Source organism: Schistocerca serialis, chromosome 2 (genome assembly GCF_023864345.2).
Source record: "Schistocerca serialis cubense isolate TAMUIC-IGC-003099 chromosome 2, iqSchSeri2.2, whole genome shotgun sequence".
In the NCBI taxonomy this organism is placed as follows: Eukaryota; Metazoa; Arthropoda; class Insecta; order Orthoptera; family Acrididae; genus Schistocerca; species Schistocerca serialis.
Window position 1 is genome coordinate 630,699,089 of NC_064639.1, and position 19,306 is coordinate 630,718,394.

General features: G+C 39.4%; 2 protein-coding genes across 4 annotated transcripts in view; both read right to left on the reverse strand.

Moving 5' to 3' along the window:
- LOC126457692 (uncharacterized) overlaps positions 1-2,677 on the reverse strand; it is a 92,795-nt gene extending 90,118 nt beyond the window's left edge. For all 3 annotated transcript variants that reach the window (XR_007585505.1, XR_007585504.1, XM_050094217.1), the window contains exon 1: positions 2,611-2,677. Coding sequence is in view for 1 of the 3 variants with exons in the window: in XM_050094217.1 (XP_049950174.1) it covers positions 2,611-2,638 (28 nt within the window). In the remaining 2 variants the exon portion in view is untranslated. The remainder of the gene's footprint in view (positions 1-2,610) is intronic.
- Positions 1-19,306, reverse strand: part of LOC126457693 (uncharacterized) — a 294,532-nt gene that overhangs the window by 50,254 nt on the left and 224,972 nt on the right. The gene's annotated exons all lie outside the window — the stretch shown is intronic.

Consider the following 19,306-nt stretch of genomic DNA (forward strand, 5'->3'; position numbering starts at 1 on the left):
AGATCCATATAGTAGTTTTATAATTGTGGTATACGCATGTCAGTAGAATAGTAGCTTTCTTGGAAAACTAGTGTTGTCTTGTCACACCAGTCTATACTGACCCAACGCGTTAACCATCAACGTAGTCGTATCCTCTCATCATAACTTCCGAGAAAGTCACAAGTGAAGAATATGGTTAAAAGAAAAAAGGATCCGTTAAATTGACAACTCATTTTGAATCAAGTGGTCATTGTAATTGAAAGCTGTACTAACCACGGTTCTATATGGTGCAGCACTGCTATGGTAACGCAGACAATCAGTTGAAACGAAAAGTGATATAAGCGCAATACACGTTTGAGTGACAAAAGTAAACTGGCTATTTTGTAGCCTAAGCAATTTTTTCTGATTTTATGTTGTGTTCTGTAAATGACATATTTCTAAACAACATTAGTAGTGGCAAGAGGTTGTTGCCATGAAGGAAAGTTTCTACGGCACTATTCGAATAGTATCTGATAAAGAATTTATTGCTTCCGGTCACAACTTAATATTTTCAAAGAGACAGCATCATCGTGGTTTGTGTGACGCATTACAGTTTCTATGCAGTGTTGCTGGTCGCAATTAAAATATTTATTGAAATTATTTGATCACAGATTAACATCTTTTGTGTTTATTTTACGCGTGTTTTTTACATCTAACCTCGCGCAGGGGTTTCTGTTAATTTACCGCATTACCTTTGATGTCCAGTATTTGCGTGAATTCAGTGTCATTAGCTATTTACCAAATGTAGCTTTCAATCGTTTTGGAGATGGGAAACCTTTTATTCTGATTTCTAAATTCGTTCAGACAACCTCCCACGGTAAGGCTGCCGCACGTTGCCTTCCTTTTTTTATTTATTTTTTTGCTTTTCTATCGTTGTTGTCCACAGCAAACACTCATGCAGTAGCGATAGGGTTGTCGCTGTCAAAATTCCGTCGGTAAGCATCGATCTTCGATTTAGACGCTTTGTTCATCTTTATTCTGCAACAGTTTTATACACAGGAGAGTATACGTGAGTAATATGTTATGATACAACAAGAATGTAATGTGGTCGCAATGGATTACTCAGTTGCTTACTGCACTCTGATGATGATTCGATTCAGCAAACAGCTTACAGTAGACGAGATAAGCTTCATAATAGTGAAGATTACAAAGTGCTCATTCTAAATAAGAAATGCATTATAAAGTCTATTGGATTTATTTTTTTTGTTTCGGTAATACAACCATCTTTCAAAACATTGAAAAATGTTTTTGCACCCTCTACGTAAATGATCCTTTGGTACCGATGAAACCTCTACAACATACCTCACGGACGGCACTGATGTCTGTAGCAAGGTTCTGCGTTAAAACACTGTAGGGAAGTGGAAACCTGCAGAAGATCGATTATTGTTTGAGGCGCTGGTAGTTGAAATTGAACGTAATTAAGAATAAAGCACTGCGCATAAACGCGTGAAAAACCCACAACACTTCATTTACACTATTGGCGAAAATTCACTGAAACCAGGAAATACCTAGGAGTAATTGCCCGAAGAGACCTCAAGTGGAACGACCAAATAAAACTGGCTCCAGTAAAAGCAGTTGCGAGTGTGAGAGTTATTGGAAACTTCTTAATGAAATGAAATTCATCCACGAAAGAGATGGTTCTCAAAGCACAATGTCTGTAGGTTCCTGTGTACTTCTCGTCCGACTTGAATCGATAGGACAGACTGGGAAGATAGAGAAGACGAAGAATGATTCTTTTGTTCAGTAAGTGCGGGGGCTTTACGAATATGCTGAACGAGCTCAACCTCCTCATCGTCAAACTGATATTTCAAACTGTAACAAGATTACTACGGCTGTACCTACAATATATACATATTGTACTTATTTACGTGATATTGGTTATCAGCTTTTATCTGTAATTTTGTTATCTGTAATTTTGTAAAATATTTGTATGGTTATCTTTGCATCTGTTATCTCGATACTCGCTACGATTCCTAGTTTACTTCTCATGGGTGTATAAGAACTAGTCAGCCAAACTGTACATTTGTAATTGCTTGGGTCTTACTCTCAAATCATTCAAACTTTTCATATAGACAACAGAAACACCTTTCGTCAACTATCTATGAAGTACCATTGCTCGCGAGCAAAGGATATCAAAAAATCTTCTTAGAGCACTCCCTACCCTTTAAGGTGTTTTCCATTCCGAACTTTACGTCGCCAATTGCTGCAATAAAATGTACTTCCTCGACTCTAGAAATAGCTTTTCACACGGATTAATACATGAGAAATCACCTAAAATGGAGGTAAGATAAAGATGTTTATCGTGAATGAAAGTTTATAAATTCTTTATCAGTAAACTCTTCCGGGCTAAGTTGCCGTGGTCGATCTGTAGAACTTCTTCTCCCTGACGTTTCGTTCTCAACTGCGGAGAACATCTTCCGAGGTGAGTCGTCGACTCACCTCGGAAGATGTTCTCCGCAGTTGAGAACGAAACGTCAGGGAGAAGAAGTTCTACAGATCGACCACGGCAACTTAGCCCGGAAGAGTTTACTGATAAAGACGCCGGCCGTGAAAGCCTACATGGAATGATTTATAAATTCTGTCAATACTTACCAACAACAAGCAACAGAGCAGCTTTCATTGTACTCGACAGGACTATAACTTCTCCCTGCGATATATTTTCGTTTATATATATTTAGACACACGATGGCATCATTGAATGTTATCCTTAAGTTTCCTTCTGATTTTCTGTTCCGTGAACTGTGGTTGCAGCAACTAGCAGCAGGTTGACTTTCCTTGTACTTGAAAGGATCTGTTATCGTTCGCTGTGTCATACTTACTATCAACATTACAACTATAGCATTCAATAAAACTGGTTATCATACTGAGTCATTTACTTTGCTTCTTTTTTCCTTTCCTTCTTTTTGCGTTGCGTGTCACTGTAGTAGAGGCGAGGAAACGAAACGATCGGTGTCCACTGCCACGGCTCAGCAACACAATTGAGTTGATATTTTCACACTCGTCTTATTGGCAATACTTGCCCAATCCGCAGTGAGAAGACCAATTTCTATTAAAGCGAGTTTCTAGAAATTGCTTATAATACATTTTAACATTAGTACAACTCAGTTTAGGTACAGATTCGAAACGAAATTTTTTTCTCTCAATAAAGCTTATCTTTTAATGCAGTACGGCTCGAATCCTGATGAAAGGAGGTGAACAAATGTTAGTGATCGTTTATACCGTTCATCGTGCAGTCTAAATAGCTTTCCATTTTGAAGAGGAAACACTTGTGCCTAGAGGTTTGTATACTTAGGAACCTAAGTACCTAGATACTACAGTCTAGTTACCAATCTTAGAATTACATGAGGGAGTGTACTCTAGAGACTACCGAAGTAGTTTCCACAATCTTCTAATTTTTTTATTGTTCTTGGACGTAAGGCTGTGTTTTTGCAGTATTTGTAATTTTTTCGAGATCTACACGTTCAAGTTCCATATAATACATTAAATCTATTTGAAATATATGGTTAATTCTTTAGTTACAGTCTATTATGCCAAGTTATACATACATATTGCACTAGATTAATTTTGGGAGCACTATATCACATGGGCATGTAAAATTCTCCTCCTTAAAAAATCATGTTGTATGTAACGGGTAACAAGCCGACGCCTTCTGTAGACACTAGCCGTCATATGAAACACCAGACGAGCATTATTTGTTAGGATTGAGTCTAGCTACACAATTAAAACGAAAATGGCAAATATTTGCTATAACTCTAGAGAATGGGCACATAAAGACTCTTAGGAAAGACATCCTATATAAAGTGTTGACGGTTACGGAATGCTGCGTCGGTCGTTCGCCTTAATAAGAAATAATTTAACAGAGGACAATGTTGTGACTTGGAAAATGGGAAATCCTTGAATGTGGCGGAGAAAATTTTGTAATACAGGAAGAGACTGGAGCACAAAAATGTGGATAAGTAATAAGAAAATATTTTAAAGACCAAATACTCAGATAGCTAGAAGCGAAAGTGTGTAAGTTGTTTCGAATTACAACCTTGTCCTTGGCTCTTCTGGTAGAGGGAAAGTCATACAAGGAACGACTTACAGAGAAAAAGACGATTCTTCACTTCTCACTAACACCTCCACATAGGTACACAGACGTATTTAACATGAGAAATGTTTAATTGTTTTGGGTTTTAGTGTAAATGGCATATTAGTTATATATGTAGTACATTCTATCATGTGAAAAAATTATGTCACATTGTCCTTAGAACAATGAAGTGAAACAACTTTTTTAATGCATTTTACCTCTCATTTTGCAATAAAAGACATAATGTCTGGTGGGATACCGCAATCACTGGTTATACAAAGTTACTTATAATTAGTCTTGATTGCAAAAATATTTATTCACATGACTGATTTCGGTCATCTTCAGATCTGCAAATTTCGGTTAGAGGAGAAACTCGTCTATACACAGCACCTTCACATGGTGCGTCCTGTAACCGAAATTTGCAGATCTGAAGATGGTTCTAGAGGCACCGAAGCCGGCCACGTGAATTAACATTTTTGCAACAAGACGGATTATAAGTAACATAGATTTGAACCTCGTGCACAGAGATGTTGTGAGCCATACAGAGCTAAGATAATGATCAATTTCAGTTGCACTGCATTTCCCCAAAGGTGTTGTAACAAGACAATTATCCCTTCGCTCTTCCTATAACTAGCGAAGAAGTATGAAGAAGAATTCACATAGCTTCACAGTGCAGAGATGCTGCAAACAGCAAACTACGATATCAGTTTATGGGTTCACGTATCCTGCTACCATTTAAGTTCCTATTGCTTCTTTCGAATACTTATATACTTATTATCTTTTCATCAGTGGTCTCAGAAAGACTTTTGGAGAGATTTTCTCCATTAGTAAGGCTATTTTTTTGAGTGACTTCACGAAGAAGATGAAATTAACAACATTGACAATAAAGTAAACAAAACAGTTTGATGATATTTTGACTGTTAACTGGAACTAATCATGAGAGACGACATTCTGTTAAGTGGTACTGAGGACAAATGGTCATAAAGAACAGTAAAGCCTTTCTCACTTCGAATGGAGAGATACCAAATCTCATTCTATTACTCCTCTTTAAACATCGTGAAGATTTAGTTTATGGCTTTAGGCGCAAATCAGCATGGTTCCCTTAAAAAAAAAGACGCCTTTCATTTCCCACCACGTCCTTATTCGAGCTTGTGTTATAATTCTGATGTGTGTAAATGATAATCTGTGAAGACAGCCGCTTGAAATCTGTTCCGTCGCCGGCGAGTCAGCCACTTCGGGCTCTTCCTCAAGCTGAAAATTCCGGTATGATCTCGAGTTCTCTGAACAGTCTGTCGCACCACACTGGCACTTCTCTTCTGGAAGTACCTCGTACTCTGTAACAAATAAGTGGACAGATGCGTCAACAAAGATGAACTCTGTGAAAACTTCTGCAGAGGTCTTGTTATTTACTGTTGGTACAGCAAATGTCAGGCTCTCCCTTTCCCACAGAGCACACGCAGTACTACTCCTGCAGCCCCTGCAGAACATGAACAGGAAGTCACGAATGTAGACTTTCTTTGACTGCATCCCTGTTACCAGTATAGTATCCATTTTGTTGATGAGCTTTAACTGCTTCGTCTTCGCCTGATTAGTGAACAAAGTGACGTGCTACTTTTCTACTTTTTACTAACAAGGGACAGCTTTAACAACGAATTTTCGGAACCGCACAAAAACATGTAAAAATAACAAATGGTTCAAATGCCTCTGAGCCTTATGGGACTTAACATCTCTGGTCATCAGTCCCCTAGAACCTAGAACTACTTAAACCTAACTAACCTAAGGACATCACACACATCCACGCCCGAGGCAGTATTCGAACCCGCGACCGTAGCGGTCACCCGGTTCCAGACTGAAGCGCCTAGAATCGCACGGCCACACCCGATCACGGAAAAACCAGTGGTCTGTGTAATTTCCATGCAAAACGCTGCATTCTACAAAGAGTAGTATTTTAGTAGAGAGAAATAAAGTAGCAAGATTTAAGTGAAAGGTAAATAGGCAACTGGAAGAATGTTAACATGTAATTCAATGACGACAGTGTACATGAATTTTGAGTCAACAGTGCAAAAATAGTCTGCCTAAAGTAATCATATATCTCAAAACACACATATCCTACACACCTGATAGTGCTTATACTAATCCTCATTCTGCAGATGCTGGAGTGGTTAAAACAATGCAGACTAGAACAAAGTCAACACCTGACTAAATCCACGTTACTATATTCAATATCACATACGTATTCAATCAGTACAACAACAAAAGTGAAATTAATTACTTAATTACATTTTTAAATGATGATGTGGGTATGTCAGAGTCAAACAGGCCTTTCACCATGTATAGTGCAAGTAGTTTGTACATAATAGAGCGAAGGTATATTGACAAACGTATGTGAATCTTCGCTTGTGTTTTGGAACATTGTAGTCTTACATAATCAGCAATCCTTCTGATGTAGAGCTTATATTGGGGAAAGATGTAACCACCAAGAGATGGTGGTGTTTTGTGGATTACAGTGGAATATCTTCAGCATAAGGTCTTTGCTTGGAAAACTTGCACCTCGACGAGTACGATGCGCCTACCCTCCCCATCAATTATGCAGCAACACGTTCTTTCCACTTGCTGCGAGTTCGCCAAGGATATAAGTTAGATATCGTTTCATGTTGATCCTTGGTCCTTGTTCTACTTTTGCTTGCTTCCGCATGAATGTTTCGTGGGCAGGTTGTTTCAACTTCCTTTGAATATATGGGACAATAGTGTATTTTGTCTCTTGAAACCAGATGTAAAACTTGTTTACTAATCAGTGTCTCATTGATAATACCATATCAATTGTGTATCTGTGGGTAGAGCATGACAGTGTTGATGGTGAAGACATTACGTACTGGAATTGGCTCTGGTCATTGTTCCAAACATTTTCTCTCTCCACACTCTGCTCTCCCATAAACACGTTCACTTCATCCACAAACTGTTGTGCCATCTGACGTACACTATTAATGTCTTCTTTGTCTTTCTGTGTGACAAATTTTGTAAAATGCCTAGATGAAATGCGATACTCAGCTTTAAGGCTGTCGATAAAAGCATTCGAAGCTTTAAAATTATCCAAGTCATACATTTTAGACGCTTCTAGTGCCCACATCTGCAGATGCCAACAGTGAACTGTAGATCCACACGACCTCTCTCTATCACATTGTGATACCACATGCTCTTTCAGAGCTTCTAATTGGGACAGTCTGTTTTCTTTAAAACGATCTTTAGCTGCCTTTCACTAGCTGCACAATTTACAATTTATCGGTAATTTGATTTACTTGTAATGCGCCTATAGTGTCTCACTAGTGTGCTACATGAATTAAAGACACGATTCCCACAGCCTTCTTTTGTGTTTTCTAATAGACTGTCATCAATATCTTCTATTACACTGGATTTCGACGGATTGCTTGTAAATAGATCGTACTCACTTTGACTACAGTGTTGCTGTTGCTCTGGAGATGAACGTCGTCTACTGTTCGAATAGCCACATCAGGTTCAGATTCTTCCTGTCCTTAAAAATCAGTATCCCTGTCTTTATATTTTGTGTTTAACATCTTTAACCCACATGCACTAGATGTATACCGGTGTGGAATCGTTAAATTACTTAGTTCTCCCAGATTGTTTTAGATTTAACTTCTCTGTGATGTTCAATGGTGTGTGCAATAAAATAACGGAAAACGCTATGAAAATATATACTGTACTAATTGAAATGAAATTCATATCACCAAGATAGACATAACACGAAAGTCGATTTTGGTAAAACATAAAGTATCTGTAAAAACAGCGTGGCTGCATTAGATTCAATTATTATGGTATTATTTAGTCTGGGCACAGAAACAAACTGTGTTTACTTGCTTTCCCATGTCACAATGAAGTAGTACGCTAATGTGGAATGCTACAAATAAAATAAATAAAAGTTCCATATTGATTTTCAATTTAACTTATTTTAGCTGTGACACAAAATGGATAAAAGTGTATCCTCCACCGAGACTGTAATCAGGAACCAAAGCAGGCACCCTTCCCTGGCAACCACTCATAGCTGGCGAAATTTTTACTGCGTTGTGCTCTCTCTTACTCCTCCACTCCGGGCTTCGAAGGATAGTCTCAGAACGTGAAAGACGAGATTAATCGCAGTTTCCAAGTCACATGATTTCCATGGGCTCAAAACCGTAAGTAGATAACATTATTTCACACATTATGTGAAAATCACTCGTATTATTTAATGCATTACATACATAAATATCAAGTGATATGTGTAGGCAAATTCTGTGTCATTCATGAAGTAACTTGTTGGTCACACGATTGCCAAACATATCCTGCATTGTTATCCACAGTCAGTTAACCTCCAGAGACCTGAAACCAAACTTTTAAATAAAAGAATTGGAAAATTCCTAATATTTCACTTCTTAGCACCGCTAAGAGCCAATAATTTGAAAAAAAGTGTCATTAAATACGTGACCTACTGATCTATGCGTCATGTATTGCGTGTGTTGCAGCAGGTCCCTATCAAGTAAAAGCAGCTGTAGCCCATGTATCAAATGTGATACATCAGGTCTCTATGACCCAACAATATTCAAATACAAAACATCCCTATTTACTGCTGTTTACTGGAATTTTAAGGAAATTTGGGATGGAAAACATCAATTAACAGAAGTCAGAGTTTCTGTACATCACCTTTTTGTTCTTTCAAGGCATTTTATAAAACTGACATGCACATTATGTAAAAATGTCCAAAAAGAGTCATTTCAGAAGCTAAATTTTGCAACACAATGCTCATTGCATATTCTTGTGTAATAATATATATGATACGTATATATGACGATTACGGAACTTAGGACTGTTACTTCCACATCTAACCTGTCTTATACTGGGTGGAAAGTTTTTGAGCAATAACTTTTTCAAATGAAATACAGGAAGACATAACAGATGCGCTATGTTACGATCTTATGACTGGAGCAACCTTGCATGCTAGATCCAGATCTACATTTTCTTCTCTCACCCTAAATCTCTGGCAAATGGAATGCATTCCTAAATCTTTCGCATGCTCGTAGGATGGCTTGTATCGGTTTCCGAGTCTTCTATTCATATCTTTCCCTGTCTTTCAATATATTTGGGTCGATGGGCTCCTGTAGCACCTCCAGAATTGCTGAATCAAGCAAACGTAGGAACCATGCACACTTACAGTCGGCGTTCTCTAACTAGCTGCATAATGAACCAGACAAGTGGAAATATTGTCTTATTAATTTTTGCATTTCCGCTGTTATTGTGAAACATTTATCGCTCACGTATGAGACGGAACACTTAATTGAAGTATCGGAACGCACCTTGAAAACGTTAATGGGACCCCCTCCTACTAGAGCGATGTATGTTTCACAATAACAGCAGAATTGCCGAGACTAATAAGACAAGATTTTCACTTGTCAGGCTTGATACGCAAATAGTTAGACAACGGCGATCCTAATCCAACAAATCTGAGGTTAAGATTTAAATGTTCTCTGTAGATAAAAGCTACACTGTGATGTTACGTCACCATCAATTTATGTTTCTGGCGACATGATAGATTTACTACGTGTAATCAAACAATGTTTGTTAGTCATATTTTCGATCAGTGGATATTTGTGTTAGTTATCAATTGATTTTGTCTTGTATTGTGTGTTCTTGCGAGTGTGACGGTGTGTGACGGCTGGTGAATTGTTGAGTCGCTGCAGAATAGATTTACAGGTTGAAGTGCATCGTTCATCAAAAATTTTAATTACGTTGTTGTCGACTGCATCGTTCATCAAATATGGGAGTTTCAAGGATTGTGTTTTTCTTTTAAAGTACATTGGAAAATTAGAATACATTGTTTAAATAGTTGCAGTACAGAAAACTTTCATGTTCTATGGTGTTAGAGGTGTTTCTACCTGCCAAATATGCATTGTTGCTATAAGGATTGTGTCAATTGGAGAAGGCCACTTTATTCATACAGAGTTCTATTTGAGAGCAGTCTTTTTTTATGTCTGATTGCACACCACCGAGAACTATTCCATAATTGTACTGTCGCTGGCTCCAGAAGCCTGGAATCACGTATATTGAGAGGTTAAGTTAATTTCTGTTAAAATTTTTAAATGAAAGATACATTCTGCTCAGCTTACTACATGACGGCAATATCCTGCCCTCCACTCACCAAACACGTTACAAGTTACATAGTAAATTGACAGACTCGCTGTCACTGGAGAATACAAAGAAGTATCGAGATCCAAAGATTAAATGTAGGACGCAGAGACCTTATCAATAATCACACAAAATCCTCTCTCGTGAATAGAAAGGACAGCAACTGCTAAACATTATATACTGGTCCATTTGAAAAAGGTAATGTTGAAAATGTTGGTGCTTCCTTGCTAGTATATCCTGGATAACCAAACTTAAAGGCTATAAACACTCCACTACTTAATGAGTAACTTCTAAAATGTTTTTGAATGTTTCTGTCCCCATAATGATGTACGTATGACTTTTAGTTTCCACGTTTTGTAGATGAAAGTCCATGCAGCTCGACATTTTACATTTAGTACGAAGAACATGTGTACTTTGTACAAGTGTATGTATAAGTAGACTAGTGTGTGTACATATGCATTATTAACCAGTTGCTATATTCTGGCATAATCTGTAATGAGTTGCAAATACTTAGTGAAGTTGTACTTTTACGTCACTTAATGAACTGTGTCTTGTTTACATGTTGTTTAAACAACGTGACCTTGGAATGGTTCCAGTCAAAAGGAGTCACCACACATATTTCGATGTTTATACCATTGTGACAGCAGATGAACAGTTCCAGTTTCGTAAAATGTGGTCCGCCGCTGACGGATTCACAAGCGCATTGTCAACTGTACTTCCTTGACCGGCAGCAACAGACGTCTACACATGTCTTTTTTCAGGTTATCAAAGAAGTGAGAACCACGCAGAGAAAGGTTGTGGCTGAACGGAGCATGTTGAAGTGTTTCTCAACCGAATTGTTGAAGATCAGGCTTAGTCCGATTGGCAGTGTGGGGGCTTGCGTTACCGTGCAAGAAGAGCATTCGGACCGACTGCCCGAGGTCAAATGGGAAATCCAAGACTAGAAACATCCCACACCTTGTGATATCATACTGACAACATACTTGCCTCCAAGAGTCTTTCCTGGGAGCAATGGAGGCTGCAGCTTTATGCATAAGACATAATTAATGGTGTGATGTACCAATAGTAGAAAGTGACCCTTTGCGGTAAATATGGCGAAAAAATTCGGTCTCTCAATGTGATTGGCTGATGCATTCGAAGGCTGTGCCCTAAACCACCACTTTTCTTCCACCAACACTTTTGGAAAGGTGCATTAAACTCACCTAACATTCTAAAATAAGTTGCTTTAAATAGAAGCTAACGCCAACTTCATTCGGAGTTCATAATTACAGGCGTAACTGAAAACAAAAGCTAAACGGCAAGACAAACAACGCTCTTCGGGCACTCAAGGGAAGTAATGGCCCCGTCTAAACAGATCAAATGTGCAGTCATGATACAATGACGTGCTGTTGGATGCGGACAATTATATTTCATTTTCACGCACAATTCAGAAAAATGTTAGGGAAATTTAGGGGTTAGTCATGGGACACGGACATGTTGCCTCGTGCGGTCATTTAAATCTTATTTCTGTGCACTAATAAAGAGTCTAAAACAGTTTCAGAATACATAACGTGTAATCGGTTAATTAGGTCGCAATATAAATTTCGAAAATAAGACAATAACTTGTGAATTGGTAAAACGAAGAGAATAATGTTTGTGCCTTGTAGATTATCCCATCCCGCAAAAGCAAATACGAGTAGCATTCCTGTAAAAGAAGTGAACGAACTACTTAATTACGTGACACCAGTTCCTCGATTATGGTTGATAACAGCCTCAGGACAGCTAATCAGCGACCTGCGACAGTATTAGAAGTCTGTATGTAGGTTAAATCATTAGAGCTCTAGAGAAAGCAGTTAGGTACCTCACGCGTAATTCGCTCTCTGAGTGAATGGGATAGTTAGCATATCATCTTTAGTATCACCGAGGAAGTTAAGAGGATCAAACTTGAGTGTGGTTACTCCCCTATATTCCTTTCTTTCTATAATATGAGGCTTGAAATTACTATCGAGAATCTGAACGGTAAAAACCTTTAACATATACGATAATATCAATACAAGGACAATGATTAATATACATTTACAAGGGCAAAAACATTTCCCGGAGGATATACAGATATTATTTCTGAGGGTAAGAGAAACTAAAGAGGAATCTGAAATACTTAATTCCCTTACCAGAGATTTCAGGGAAGTTCGGAAGTAGCCACAAATGAATGCATGATCATGTTGAGACAACTATGAATGGTGAGAGTAAAAAAGATGATTTAATGGTAAATAAAAAGAATAAAAATGTAGAATATGTCGCTCCTGATGAGAATGGCGCAGTCTATTAAAATGGAAACGCCGTAGACAGCGGATCTGACCTGCACATTTCAAATGAAGCGACAGAAGACTGAATAAAAATATGATATTGCACCAGATGAGATTTCGCCGAATGAAACAAATAGTGCGAAATATAAAGTTGTAGTGAAGCAAGTAAGCGCTAAGCAACTTAACGTAATGCCTTGATTTTCACAGAAACGTCGTAATGATAACACACACACACATACACACAAAAGCGTAGAGACACTGTAAACACTAGGGCTGTTACAAACGGAAAGTTAGCGGCGTCAGAAGTTATCTATAGCGATTATTAAAAACCAACGGCGAGAAGCGTAAGCTCTGTCACGTTGTTTTATGAAAAGAGACAGAGCCGGATCCCATGCAAAATTTAAACAAAAATCGGCATGCCTATTAATGATGTGTCTTGCTACTTCAATTTCAACAGCTTCCTTAAGAACATACAACAGCTGGAACTGAATTCCAGAATCTTCGTACTGTTATGCTTCATAGGATAACAGTTCCCAAGACAAAGTTCTCCAATGGCGGGTTTGCTCTCCTGTTGTAAGCGTGTGCCACTTACGCTCAGTACGCCGGCCCTCAATTGTCCTCATCGACTTACCAATATAAGATGATTTCAACTACAAGGAATACGGAAGACATCCGCCTTACGCAAACCATGATCATCCTCTATAGATCCTAAAAGGACACAGGTTTAACATGGCGATCCAATGACGAACTTCACACCAGATCTCCACAAAATACGGCCAATACTGTTAGAAATGTTTCCTACGTAAGGCATAAATGCCGTAGACTTTGGTACTAACTCGGTGTCATAACTCACCTGATGCATAGTTGGCCGTAAACGCAATGCACGTCTGATATGTCTTACACTATAACCATTCTGACAAAAGGTGACCTCGAGATGCGCTAACTCAGCTGACATACTCTCAGAGTCTGGGATACAATAGCCCTATGAACCAAGGTAAGAAGCGTCGCTTCACCTTGAGCAACTTGGTGACAACTGTCAGCCTACAGATACAAGTCAAAGCTAGTCGGCTGCCTACCTTCAGCATGACCTATCGCACAACCCACTTTCCTTGTGACCAACACATCAAGGAAGGGTACAAAGCCACCCTTTCCCATCTCCATCAAGAGCGGAATATTCGGGTGGATTGAATTCATGGAAGTGAAAATTTCAGCAACTTTTTAGAGCACTTCAGTTCACTCAACACGATTATTCGTCCTTTGATGTTTATGGAGGAGGATGGCTGTCTTCCCTTTCTTGATGTGTTAGTCAGAGGAAGGTGGATGGTACGTTGGGTCATGCTGATGATAGGAAGCGTACTAGCTTTGTCTTATATCTGTAGGCTGACAGCTGTCACCATCCGCCTCAACCAGAAGGGATACTTCACACCTTGTTTCAAAGGCGCATGCCATCTCAGACATGAGAGTTTTCAGCTGAGCTAATCAATCTCGAAATCACTCTTCGTGAGGTTGGTTACAGTGAAAGACAGATCAGACCTGCATAGCGCTCTTGGCCATGTGCGATCCCGGTGAGTGGTGATAATACCGAGGTAGCACCAAATTATATGGCCTTTTTGACCTACATTGGGACCATTTATAAGAGTATTGGTCGTAGTTTGCGGAGATATAAAGTGACACGAGTTTTTCGACAGTCATCTAAGGTCAGTGTACTTTCGGTTTCCGTAAAGGATCATCTGGGTGGGGAGCATGACGCTTGCTCTCCTTGCATTTGTGGCATATTGGTGAGACAATCAGGTCTGTGGAGGCCTGGACAGAGTTCTTGCTTAACACCTGGTGATTATTATTCCACTATCGATAACTTCTGAGTGTGATGTCACCGTTAAACATTACATAATTTTTTTAAATATTTTTTAACTTTGGTTTAGGGTACTGGTATGCTGAAATATCGATATTAGATTTTACAGAGAGATGTAAAGGGAGTCAACAAATGAATGTGTAAAAGTGTTATGTTTGTATGCAAAGCTCTTTGATGTAAATGAATTGATAAATAACGATAAGGAAAATGTTATTGCCATTTAATGAAATAATTCGAATGACTGTAACCAGCTTAGGGCATATTTTCATGGTTAATATAATAAATAAATGTATAGAATAATATGAGGGGAAGTACAAAGGGTTTTACGTGACCAATTGCGGAGGTGACTTTGGCGAAAGGAGCGCCAAGTGAGAAGTCCATGGAAAGAAAGGCAGTGGCGTGTGTATCGGGCTGCGAAAGGTCCGTTAAGGTGAGGCTTATTTGGTGCCAACATTGTGAAAAACTGAAACCAAATATTCGGATTGCAGCGGCTTTTATGCCCCAAAGTCGTCTAGAGTATGTATCAAATTGGAAAGCAAGATTATTCGAATAATTTTATGATGCAATTCGGCCGACCCTCCGACGAGTAAAGATGGCTGCTGCTTGTGATGTGGCTATCAATAAGGAAGTCTATCACTGGGGACGTGAAGAGCCGACCGAAATTGTTGTACCAACAGTACTATGAGCCCTCCAGCACGCAACTCAAGGCAAGCGGTAACTCTATAGTTCTGTTTGTTTGATCGCAGATCGTGTGTGGGGTTACAGTGAACTAACTTTGAAGCGAAAAAATAGAAGTTGTATAATATTTGAGTAAACGGTACGATAAGCAAATTCATTATTATTATGAACTGCTTCATAGTAGAAAGAGGGGGAATTTCAAGCGAAGAAATTGCTTTGGTGGATAACGCCATCTTTAAATGTGGTCGCTTTGTTCAACAAAATAAACTACATTCCATTGAATAACATTAATTTTGCTACAAATTTAAATTTGCTTTGCCTGCTAATTCAAAATTAGAGTAACAAGTTTTTCAAAAGTAAAGATAGCAGCCACTTGCTCAGTCCGAGTTTGCTTCCATGTTGTTGCGAAGTAAATTCAAATAAAAAAAATTACAGCCACTCAAAGGCAGTGTCAGCACAAAAAGTAAATAAAGGAAAAACGTTAAAAGATTTCAAAATTGCTCCATAAGAGTTGGCGACCGAAAATAAAATTTTAGGAATAGTTTTTCTTACAGTGGGCCTAACTAAGGTAAGGTTTCGAGTCTGCTGTGGTATACTACTGCAGTGTGGATGGATCTTCTAGCAGGTAGGGCAGACATTGTACAATCCTGTGTTCCGCAACGAATTTGCACAGCGAGCCCCTTCATCCACATTGTGCTTTGGGTAGAGCCCACGTTCAATGACAGCCTTGCTGTGTAACTTCCATTAGGTTACACCGGTCATAGGTTTTGTTGAACATAGAAAGTTTATTAACAATAAGTGTAGTAACATTTTACAGTGTAAAGTTTAAGCTAGCGGGGGTGAGCTAATGGCTGTATTGTGGCTTGAGAAAAGCTGCGGAACGCGGCCACAGAGACACGGTTAGGTTTATTTGTGCCAGTGTCTATAGGTGTCAGAGGATGTGTGGTCGCTGCCCGCTTCCTGAGGGTGTTCGCTTTCGTCGGGACGGCTTGCGCTGGATTTTCACTTATCAGCAATCAACAAACGTTATTATGTGCATTGAAAATGTAATTATTTAAACAAAAGTAGTAGAAAGAAAGGCGTAGGGAAAGATGTAAGTTGTTAACTGTTTTCTTTTTCAACTACGTTTCGTAGAGACAGTACGATTCCTCACGATTTCGTACGAGAATTATTTAATACGAGTACTACGAATCGGACAAAGGTGGAATCGGCAGGTATGGTCACATGTGGCGGCCTTGACAGGACTTATAAAACCTTTTCTGGGAAAAGTTCTGCATGCAAACGTGCATAATTACCAGAAATTGGTAACAAAAGTGCATGACAACGAGCTGCAAGGTAGCACAACAAAATCCGATTCTGACAATGAGACAGTCGCTGTTTCATTGCGTAAGAGTACTTGTGAGGCAAGACAATTTTTTGATAAAAATGTCAGGGTCTAACGGCAATCCCGAAACGGAGAAAATTAAGACAGAAACGGACAACTCTGGCAATGGGGTGCTGATAGCTGACGTAGCGGGCGCGCTCGGGTGCAGTGACGCATCTGGCCGACCGGTGTCATTACTGGCGGCTAGTGACAGTGCAATTGAAATGACGCAACCATTAAGCGAAACAACACCGCTAAATGTGCGAAAAGTAGGAAAAGAGTCTACTGTTTCAGATCAGCATGATGTTGATTCGAAACGAACAAAGGGTGTAGATGTACAACCATCTATATCCGATTTAATGACAATGTGGAACAATATGTCCAAGACCATGATGGCTATGAATTCTAACATGAGTTCCAATATGGGAGAGATCCGGTTGGACATTACGACTGAGAGCCGGAGTTTAGAAACTAGGCTCACTAGTAAACTTGAGACGAAAATTTCCGATCAGACCAAAGAATTAGATATGAACATTTCTACGTTAGACATTAATGTTACGTGGAAAACTGAAGCGAATTTAAAAGTACTAAATTTGCAGAGCCAAAGAATTAATGAACTCAGTACTTCTACAACGTCAGTTAAAGGCGAGGTAGTGTGTATCAACGAAAGGCTTGATACTGAATTAACACCCGTGGCAGAGACTGCGAAACCTATGGGAGAGGTCAAGTTGCAGGAAATACTACCTGTAATGAAAACCGAGATCGCTGAAGAATCAAAAGCTCATTTCGTGACGCTTAAGGATACAGTAACGAGGGTACAAGACAGTTTTACGAAAGTTCAAAGTAATGTAGGTGACGTGACAACCCAAATACGTAACGAAGTCGAAGCATTACGTATTGATTTGCAACGTAAAGCCGACTAGTTACGAGTGGGATTGCAAAGCAAAGCGAGTAGTACACCTTTGTTTGTGCAGAAATCAGAACTGCTGAGGTAGGAGGACAAAATTAAACCTCAAGTGAAACAAGGGGAGTGATATTCGGCCGATTTCATAAAGAATAGCGAATGGATGTTACCAACAGCCATGGCATACAGAGAAAAGATCAGTTTTTCGATTTATGCTATGGTAGGTAGTACAAAGACTGGGGTTTAAACTTGGGTGCATCAAACATGACGTTTTCCCAGTTTAAAGAAAAGTTTGTGGATGACTTTTGGTCCTTACAAAAGAAGCATAAGTTGTGGCGAGAATTTGTCGTCGCAAGAATGGCGGGTATTCCATGAAGGAATATTGCTAAAATTGGTTTAAACGATTAGTGTATCTCAGCACAGACTATCGGAGTTTGAAATCGTATGAGAGTTACGGAAGAAACTACCTGACGCAACCAAACGTTATGTAGGAAGCAACCACACGAAATTTGATGATTTCTTGGAAAAAATAGAGGAAGAAGATCGATGGCGCGAAACCCGCGACAATCGATCTTCAAGATATCAGAACTCATCGGAAAAAGGAGGCCGAGGTGGTCATCAGATAAATGTGATCAAAGGACGTGGTAGAGGTCATGGTAGTGGATGTGGTCGAGGTAACTTCAACAATAATGGAAGTGACGATGGGGAAAACCAAAGGCCGCTCTTATCTCTGGTCTGCCCGGCTCGGAGGAACGGAACTGGCCCAACAAAAGACGACAGCGACCACAGAAGTATTAAGGAGACCGAAGTAGGCAAGTCGAGTGTTACCGTGTTGTAAATACATTTTCCAGCAGTGGCAATGTAATGGTGACTGTCGGTGTACAGAAGCATAGTGTGGCAAACCAGACTACTGACAAACAAGTAAATAAGGGTGAACATAGCCAAACGGAACGGGTAATGTAAAAAGTCGTAGGAGAAGAGCTTGGATCAAAGACAAGGTATTTTGCCATTACTGAAGGAGGGACATGTTGCTGCTTCGCGTAGCAATCATGGCCTAATAGAGGACGAGTCAGATGATGTTGCGTATTTTGGGGAACTTTGTTACATGTATGATGAGTTGAAAAATGGGAGGGTTGAGCAGAATACGAGACGTAGTGACTGGGAAGGGGAGCTACGCTCAATAGGGAAAATGTATTGCACAAAGATGCATACACAAATAGATTTTGACGAGATAATCCCATTCTACGAATGCAAACAACAATTACTGCATTCTGTCCCAAAGGAGGCAACTTTCGGAGATGGAACTGCCCCTGATCCACGAACTGAAGTACGAAACCCATTCCTATTGTGATCAGTTGTCAGTAGAAAAGGATCTTCCCTATGATGCTAGTGATTCCGAAAGTGATGATAATCTGGTTGAGTGTCCAACTGGCGACCAAAACACGCAAGCAACTGACTGTAGTGTCGCTGAAGTCGATGGTGTTCAACTAACAAGTAGTGATACACAGGAGGAGGAAAGCAACATGTACGGTTCTGGCGGTAATTGTTAGAGGAGGACGAAGAAATCCAAGAGATATATAGGGTGACAGCTGAATTTTTAGCACCATGTAAAGAAAAAGATAGCAAAAACGGGCTCCTGTCAGAGACTGATGAAGCTGAAAGCAGTAGTTATGATGAATTTATCTTTCCTCCAGGGGTAATCGAAGCTGTAGGCAGTATTCACCTGTGTACAGCCAATGAAAGTAAGTTCGCGTTAATTGAAGAAGAAGTTATCGAAACATCACAAAAGTTAGGTTAAACATCTCTCTATAGAGAAAGCGATGAGGATGAGGAACTTGAAGGAGATGTACAAAGAAGGGAGTAAGTAATTCATAGCCGTGTCGCGATATGATAAATCGCAATCGCAATAAGCTACAATCTGACCTTTATCAAAGACGGAAACGGGATGGTACGCATATCTCCTCCT